The 8,915-nt window shown below is 40.5% G+C and overlaps 4 protein-coding genes across 4 annotated transcripts; all 4 read left to right on the plus strand.

Moving 5' to 3' along the window:
* Positions 1-95: 95 nt before the first annotated feature.
* On the plus strand, positions 96-1,436 carry TM35_000222450 (RBP37 protein; the record flags this gene model as incomplete). The annotated part of the gene is made up of 1 exon (XM_029027292.1): positions 96-1,436. The coding sequence occupies one exon, from the start codon at positions 96-98 to the stop codon at positions 1,434-1,436; it is 1,341 nt and encodes a 446-aa protein (XP_028881512.1).
* A 546-nt stretch (positions 1,437-1,982) lies between these two features.
* TM35_000222460 (mediator of RNA polymerase II transcription subunit 24) lies at positions 1,983-3,743 on the plus strand (the record flags this gene model as incomplete). Its single annotated transcript, XM_029027293.1, has 1 exon — positions 1,983-3,743. One exon carries the CDS (start codon positions 1,983-1,985, stop codon positions 3,741-3,743), a length of 1,761 nt encoding a protein of 586 aa, XP_028881513.1.
* A 1,017-nt stretch (positions 3,744-4,760) lies between these two features.
* TM35_000222470 (putative ATP-dependent DEAD/H RNA helicase) lies at positions 4,761-6,506 on the plus strand (the record flags this gene model as incomplete). The annotated part of the gene is made up of 1 exon (XM_029027294.1): positions 4,761-6,506. The coding sequence occupies one exon, from the start codon at positions 4,761-4,763 to the stop codon at positions 6,504-6,506; it is 1,746 nt and encodes a 581-aa protein (XP_028881514.1).
* A 435-nt stretch (positions 6,507-6,941) lies between these two features.
* Positions 6,942-8,243, plus strand: TM35_000222480 (putative CMP-sialic acid transporter; the record flags this gene model as incomplete). The annotated part of the gene is made up of 1 exon (XM_029027295.1): positions 6,942-8,243. One exon carries the CDS (start codon positions 6,942-6,944, stop codon positions 8,241-8,243), a length of 1,302 nt encoding a protein of 433 aa, XP_028881515.1.
* Between the last annotated feature and the right edge of the window lie 672 nt (positions 8,244-8,915).

Raw genomic sequence — 8,915 nt, forward strand, 5'->3', positions numbered from 1 at the left:
GTACATAAGGTAGACTAGAAGTCAAGGGGAAAGAAAAAAAAAAAAAAAAAGAAAACCAAAAGGAGAAGAAAAAAGAAAAAAAGGAATACGGACAGATGAATGTAGCTACACGTGATCTGCGCAGTTATCACTTAGCACGACTGCTGCATCTAGTCCCGCAGCTGCATCGTGTCTATGCTGAGAACTGTTTTTTAGTCCCACTCTTCTTTTCAAGTGTGAGTCCAAAAGCGAAGGCGCACGCCAAACTTATACTGCTATGTTTACACCGCCGACTTGGCCCCACATGTACACCAGATGTGTATGAACACATACTTTCCTTCTTGTCATTTCCCGAACTTGTTGAGTCACCAGAAACTCTATTGGGTTCTCCGTCACTATTACATTCAGACCCTGCTGAGCAATTACCACCTACGTGTGTTAAAAAGAGAATGCGAGAGGAGATGGAAACAGGGGTATCACCAGTTTCTTTACAATCATCCGTTCCAGGTGTGATGGAAACAAATGAAGGAGTAGAAAACACAGAGAAACAAAGTAAGGAACAATTAGAATCACCTGAACATCATAGTGTACAAGAGGTATTAACAAATATTACAGATGGTGAGAAGAGGGCGGGAACTAGATCAACAACAACAGAAACACCTACAACTACAATGACAGATCCAATATTTCTTGTTCGTCCTCCAGGGACACTTAATTCTGAAAAGACCATGACACATCTTTTTGTTCGTATGGTATCTGAACATCAACATAATGAAGAAACTATGAACACTTTTTTTGGTCGTTATGGTCAAGTTTCATGTAAGTTACAACAAAGGCGATCAGTTCAAGATACCAGTCGTCCAGGTGTTGTAATTCATGTTCAGGATTTTATTGTGACTGTTGATTCTACGCATAATGCTTTTCAGGCTGTCCGTCATGCATATTATCCTGAGTTAGCCTTTATCGCACTTCATGATCCTTTATACAATACCTATACACTTACCGATGTAGATCGTGTCTTGCATGATGTGCCTGTAGAGATAATTGAAGAGCCATGTATTCGTGATGTTGCCCTTGAGGGGGATGAGACATTACCCCCATCCCATTCATTTATACCGGATGTGGTTGTCGATGGATTGCCGTACTGGCTCACCGTAGATCAACTGCGGGCATCCTTCTCACAGTATGGACGTGTAGAGGATGTGCGCATTGCGGTGGATGATCGCAGTGGTGCCTTTACGGGTGCCGCGCTGCTTCGCATGTCTTCAGTGGAGGAGGCGGTGGCGGCATCTGAAGGTCTTAACGGTGAAATGTTGAAGGGCCACACACTCGTGAGTGGTGTGCTGAACAGCAATCTTGACATTGTTTCCCTGAGGCACGGGTCGATGATTCAGCGGGCGGATGAAGTTCTACCAGCGGACTACGATATCACCGTGAATGGGAGACGATGGGTTTAGAAGACGGCTGCAGAGAGATGAGCATTATCCGTGGGAATACTACAGAGAGAGAGGAAAGAGATGAATATTCCATGTGGTTCTTTTTTTTTTTTTTATTGTGTGTTGTGTTTGTGTGTGTGTGTGTGTGGCTGCAGTGCCGGAGGACGATAGATGACTGCCTGAATGATTACGTCCAATACTTTTGTTTCTTTTTTTTTTTTTTTTGCAAAACAAAACATGAGGAGGTAAATGTGAGCCTAGACGTGATCTAACAATAATATACGATGGATAAAATTGGATTTGATAAGTTCTTTTTTTTCCCACCCTCATTTCTTATCTGTTTTTGGGGATGGTTATTATTATTATTATTTTTGCCAAGTGAACATTCAGGAAGGCATCATTAGCCTTTGATTATTATTACTATTATTGTTATTTTTTTCTTTTTTTTTTTCTTGTGCCACTCTGCAGTTTTTTATTTTATTTTCTTTTTAATAAATGTTAAAAACAACAACGACAACAACAGCAGCAAAAACAGTAGTTATATAGTTTTTTTTTATTTTAAAAATCATGTCTTGTTTATGTAATTGCCAGGAAGCGGAATCCGTTGTCAGTCCAAGACGAGGAGGGGGTAATTCCATGCGGCCTGTATCCGCAGATGGATCTAGTAATAAAGCCCACGCCCCGCCGGTGTCTGCGCGTCAGTGGGTGGAAGTGACGATGATGTGTTTGCAAAACAAGACGGTCCCACTCCGTCGCCTGTTAACGATGCTGGAGGACACTGCACAGGCTTTACTAGACGAGGATGCCTCTAAGAGAGAAAAGGCGGAAAGCCGAGCAGCAGCAGCGATGTCTGTTCCCGGTGTTTCTGTTCTCCCTGGAGATGATGGTGTGAGTCTGGAGTTCAGCACACCCGAGACGACTTCTCTCGGACAGCCAGCAGCCGTGGATGTCACTCCACGACGTTGGTTGGCCACACGGTTTTTACTCTTGGGTTCCCAACTTGGACTCAACCGTGGATCCCCCTCATCACTACGGAATGCTGTACGTTTAGCGGAGTTAGCAGTCGATACACATTACTGTGCTACTACGACCACACATCTTGCGTGGGCTTGTTACTGTCTTGGACGGCATATGCAAGATAGCGGTAAAAACAGTAGACTTGAAAAAATGTCGCGGGATTTAACATTAGAAACTTCTGAAGTGATTTTAAAACGTTCCATGTCTCTTCCTACAGATGTGGTATTATTAACGAAACTTGTTTGGCTTATGGCTCTTCTTGGTGAAACACAACAGGCTTTTTCAGTAGTACCACGTCTTATTGATGAAAACCGAGCAGAAGTAAAGGCATTGATATTACTTTCACTTTTATATTCAAGTACAGGTGAATATCACAAAGCTTTGGAGGTGGCATATCATATGGAACAACTTTACCCCCAAAATATTGTTGGTGGTCTTCTTCTTATAATGCTTCGATATGCATCAGGTGAAATTAAATATCAAAAACAAGAAAGTGTAGAAGAACTGTTAACGGTATTAATTGCACGTATACAATCAGTAGCTCAATATACATCTGGTGGAATTAATGTAGATGATTTAATTGCTGTTCCTGATATTGCCACAATGGCTGTTGCGGATGGTGTTTGGAGTACTCGCAGTGAAGGGAGAAGTCAAGTAGCGGGACATTGGGCTTTATTAGCGTATGTGGCATTAGAAACAGGATGTGATACAATTGCACAACTTGCTGTGGAAGCGGGAATGGAATATATAAGTGAAGACAAGGAAGAACACCGTCAATCTTTTGCAGATTTGATCTGTTGTGACTCACGAATAAAGATAAATAAAATTGAGAAACTTGTAGAAATGGTCCATATACGACCAAAAACGGCTAATGATATCGATGGAGGAGGCACAGCAGCCGCGGCGGTGACGGAGTTGCAGGAGATGGAGGATGAGCGTCTCATTCAACAACAACAGGGTCTTTTAGATCAGAGTGAAGTACTCTCACTACGGACAATGCTTGGAAAGGCATTAGAGGTGAGTAGTGCACATGCCGAGGCTCATTTACTACTAGGCCGTCTTTACTTGTTAGAAGCATTAAAGGCAGATCAATCACAACAACTACATGCCACACGATTAGTGGAGGCGGCGCATTACTTTGAGTCTGCCATTCGCTGTTCATCAACACTTACAGAAGCCTATGAGGGTATGGGGCGTGTGCGTGAGTCCCAAGGTGCAATGGAGATGAGTTTGAGTTTTCTTTCTTCTGCCGCAGAACTTGCGTACCGGCAGCCTGTGATTCCATTTGAAAGATTTACGTACCTTTTATAAGAGAGAAGTGTATATATATACGTTTGTTGGAAGAAGAAAAGGATAAATTGACCCAACTGTACAGAAACAAAATAGGAATATATCTACAGGAGGATATTGCTCCTATTCTTACCTACCGTTTTTTTTTTTTTTTTGGTTTTTTTCGTTGTTCTTGTTTTCTCTCTTTTTACACAACATATTTATATAGTTGTTAATTTTACTTCCAATAAAAATGAATATATATATATATATATATATATGTTTTATTTTATTCTATTTCTCTCTCTCTCTCTGTGTGTCTGTGTCTTTTGTATTCTTTTATTTTTTTTTTCTCTGTGATTCTTTTTATTTTTTTATTCATTGAAGATCGATCAGTTTAGGAAAGTAGGACTTGTATTAACAAGACAATAGTAGCAGACAAGGAAGCACTATCTAGGATACCATACGGAGAGATAGGGATTAGAGGTAATCATTTATCATTGAGGAAAACACATAAATAAATATACAAAACAAATAAGTATACATAGGAGACTACCAAGGAGACAATAATACTTTCTGAAATATGCCAGCTCTCAATATTGCGTGTTCTGGAGCTTTTTACAACCACACATGTGTGTTGGATATCATGAAATACCGCTGTATGCAGACACAGCCAGTTAACACACCGCGTGAGCCGAGCAACGATGAACCAGTAGATGAAGGCAATGAGGACAGTGGATCTGAGGCCGAAGAGTAATATTTACGGAATACTATATAGCTAGGAAAATATAAAAACTTTTTCTCCAAATTTTTTTTTCTCCCTTTCTCTCTTTTTCTATGTGAATGGGTGAGAGAGACTCTTTTTTTTTCTTTTCTTCTTGTTGCCGTTGTGTAATATGTGTCGCATCTTTTTCTTTTTCTTTTTTTTTTTCTTTTTACTTTCAAATAAATGAAAACATAGTAAAGGTGCAAGAGCTGTCGTTGTTTTGGTGGTGGTTTATTTATTTAATTAATTTATTTTTTTATTTTTGTTTGAGGGCCACTTTTTCAATAGTGGGAATGAAACGATGTGTATATTTCTTCTGGCGTCGAGAGAAGAGACTACCACGTCGTTTTCGTGATGTTCCCGAAGACTTCACGGAACTGCGCTCCTCTGACTGCCGGCCGTTAGTTTTCACACCGAAGAGACCAGAACCATTGCGGGATGTTTCCCTTTCAGATATCATCATTGATGAGTCGGCCATGCAGACATCTTCTCTGCAGGAACTTTCACAGCAACCAATCGCCATTCTTGATCCCGAGCGGATGGGATTACCACCGCATCTCGTCCAGTACTTATATCAACGTTTTTCCCGCGTGGAAGCCTCCAGTGAGGATGATTCTTCATTTACGGCGAAGACGTCTGGTTTTAAGGGATTGACAATGGTCCAAGCACGTGCTCTTCAACACTTTTACGCCCGACAAGATGTTGCCCTCTGTGCACCCACGGGAACTGGTAAAACCTTTGCCCTTTGTTTAGCGCTTGTGGCCCGATTAATGCGAGAAGGGCCGATGAAACTTTTCTCTACTCTTGTGCTCGCGCAGAATGATCATTTATGCCGGCAGATTGCCCACTGGATGCGGGAGATGTGGTGGTATAAAGATGATGATCGTCTGGTGTTTGCCGCCACAAGTGATCTGCCGGATCATGTGATCTATCGTCGCCTTACTCGGGAGTATTCGGGCCAAACAACAGAAATGGGAAAACCAATAACAATTGATCGACGGCCGTATGTGTGTGTTGCCACTCCGGAAGTATTTTGGAAATTCTTTCAACGCCGTCAAGAGAAGTTACTGCGCCGTTCAAAGCATTCCTTCTCTCTTACTCCCGTACTGCCAAGTTTAGATCTTGTGGTGGTGGATGAAGTGGATGATGTTTTGCCTTCTACACGCCCAGATGCGGCGGGGAATTTACTCATGCGGGAACTCTACCGCTTTGTAAAGTATCAAGCCCCCGTACAATTGGTTTTTACAAGTGCAACTCTTGCCGGTTCAACCGTTAATCATGTGCGTCGCTTTTTAAAAAAGAGTGTGTTGGAAAGTAAAACTTCACGTATCTTTGAGAGTGAAGTGCAGAGTCTCTCACGAAATGTAAAAATGACAGGTAGTCTCTCTAGAGTAAGTGTCCCAAGTGGGATTGAACATCTCTTCTACACAGCAGATACCTTTGAGGAACAGCAGGAGTGCTTAAGGGCGGCAACTCAGGTGAAATCATCATCATCATTATCATCCAGTGATACCACTGAGGCTTCATCAAATATACGTACATTAAGAACTCTAGTGATATTGCCAGACTCTGCAAACACAGGAATTTTTCTTAAACAGATATTAACACCTATTCAAACAGATGATCGCTTTCAAGTTGAAATGGTTGAAGAATCTCGACAAGATCGTAAGCGAAGAGAGGCAGAAAAATACATAAAACAACATTCTTCTACTTCTTCAAAACTTTCACAAACAGATACAGTAAAGATAAAACCCACTCGTCTTTATTTTATTTGTACCGCATCTTCTGTTCGAGGTCTTGATATCAATGACTTAACACATGTAGTGATTTTGGCAACTCCACGATCAGCCACGGAATATGCACATTGGTGTGGACGTGTTGGACGTTTTGGAGGACATGGTGTATCTGTTGTTATCATGAGTCGATCTGCAGTTCGTGGGATTAGTGGTTATTGTGATGCACTGGGAATTCCTTTCAAGATGCAGAGACGATATGATAAAATTGACATTCATGAGGAAAGGCGTACACTTGGATTGTAGGTGTTCTTTTGTCTTTTTTTTTCTTTTTCTTTTTTTCTTGAATTTTTACACATTACCGTTTGCTTGAAAGATTTTTTTTTTTAGGTATTCCCTATGTGTGTGTGTGTTGGTAAGTTGTACAGTGGAGTAAAAGAAAAAAAAATATATTCTTTTTCGTATTTTTTTCATTTTTTTTTTTTTTTTTTGCTGGTGTTATGTGTCTGAGAGAGGGAGGTATGTATGCAAGAGTGTATGGATTGGGTTTCTTTTTTTTTTCTCCTTTTTTTATTTTTTTCTTTTTCTCTATATATGATGATAGTATTTTAACTCTTCTTAAGAGGCGTACTATATCTGCAGTACAGTGTTCTGCGGTAGAAAGGACGAAAACAACCCGTAAAGGTGCCCCCTGACGACTATTTAAATAATCTAAACAAGTCGCCCAAGACCGCTACGAGGATGTTGGCGATTATGAGAAACACCTTCCATGTGTTTTCCTGGATTCGATCGATGTGCTCCATCCAACTCTTTTTCCTTGCCCTACTGACACTGCAGAACTCCACGGCGGTGATGTTAATGAGTTACACCCAACAGCGGCAGGTGACGGACGCGTCGACGCGATTTCAAGTCTCGCACGTTGTGATGATGCAGGAGGTGACGAAAGTGATCGCCTCGCTCTTGTGGTGTGCGGTGGATGTTTACTTGGCGGTCCGACTGCACGGCCGCCGGCTGGTGGAGAAGGCCGCGGAGGAAATGACGGCGGTGGTGGTGCCTGTTCACATTAACGAGGCGAGCAGTACGAAGCCGATAGTATATGTGGAGGAGATGCGGAGTAAAAGCGGAGAAACAGCAACAGCAACACCAAGAGGAGGAGGATTAGATGTATCATCTATACATGGGTCATTTCCACAACCCAGTTCTGCAGAATTGTGGTTGGAATTCAAACGACAGTTTTTAGGGGAATTATTTAACCCAGGCGCACTGTGGATGATGGGACCAGCCGTCATTTATGCAATTCAAAACTATACACTTTTTGTTGCGTTGGGAAATATGGAACCCACATTATTTCAGGTAACGTATCAGAGTAAGATTCTTGTGATGGCTGTATTTATGTGGATCTTTCTTAACCGCAGTTTCTCACGACGACAGTGGATGGCACTCACTCTTCTTGTGATGGGTGTGGCAACGACGCAGATTGGAAGTCAACGTGAATCTTCATCTAAGAAGGAAAAACCCGTTATTCAGGGAAGTTATCTTGTGGGAATCGCTGCCACAACAACGGCTGTATTTCTCTCTAGTACGGCGTCTGTACTCATGGAGGCCATCTTTAAGGGGAAAACAAGCGCTATAGATTCATTCACTTCTACAAAAAATGTGCACCTTTCATTTTATTCCGTTATTTGTTTTCTCGTGGTGCAACTAATAAATGGAAATAGCAATAATAGTAATAATAACACTAACAACGCCATCGCAAATGCTGATGATGATCAACCGATTGGTGCACTCACGCTATTCTTGAATGATTATTTTCACGGTTTTGATTGGTTGGTGTGGCTGTTGGTTCTTGTGCAGGCTCTGGGTGGTCTGCTAGTGGCAGTTGTGATTAAATATTCTGATAATATTATGAAAGCCTTCGCTACAGGATGTGCTATTGTACTGAGTGGATTTTGTTCAGCCTATATATATTCATTTATGCCAAGTCAACTCTTTATACTTGGCAATATTCTTTGCCTCACATCCATTGTAATGTACAGTCGATAATTAAATGAATTACGGAACTGTACTTTCTCAGTTTGTTTTCTTTTTTTTTTTTTTATTTGGTGTGATAGATGAATATAAATAAGTGAGTATTGTTGGTGTAGTGGGTTATCGCATGAGAAGATTTTCTCGCAGAATCACTTCTTCCTTTTTTTTTCTTCTTCCCATGGTGCGTATTTGGACTGCTACATTTTATAATAAAAATTTTTTTTTTTTCTTTTCTGCGGTATACTTTACTGTATGTATGTTTTCTTGTCTTTGGGCTTATCAGTACTCTTTTTCTCTTTATTTCACGATGGCACCACTGAGAAAGAGAAAGAGAGAGAGAAATGAAAAAAAAAACGAATCGGGAGAGTCAAACTTCAAGGCATCAAAACGCCATATCAATTAGAGGCAGTGATTGAGTCATATTTTCTCTTCTTCTTTTTCTTTTAAAGGAAGAAGAAGAAGAAGCAGAAGAAAAGACTGCATTTCATACGCAATCAGTAACAGATGTGTTTATATTTGAGGAGAGGTTTTATTCTCTCACAATACATCTTGTTACTCTTTTTTTGGTATCATTGCATCACTACTGTATATCTGATATTGTCATTATTATTAGTATAAATATTAATGTTAATGTGATCTTTTCTATATATTACGATTATTATTATTATTATTATTATTATTATTATT

Source organism: Trypanosoma theileri, assembly GCF_002087225.1.
Source record: "Trypanosoma theileri isolate Edinburgh chromosome Unknown TM35_Tth_22_V1, whole genome shotgun sequence".
In the NCBI taxonomy this organism is placed as follows: Eukaryota; Euglenozoa; class Kinetoplastea; order Trypanosomatida; family Trypanosomatidae; genus Trypanosoma; species Trypanosoma theileri.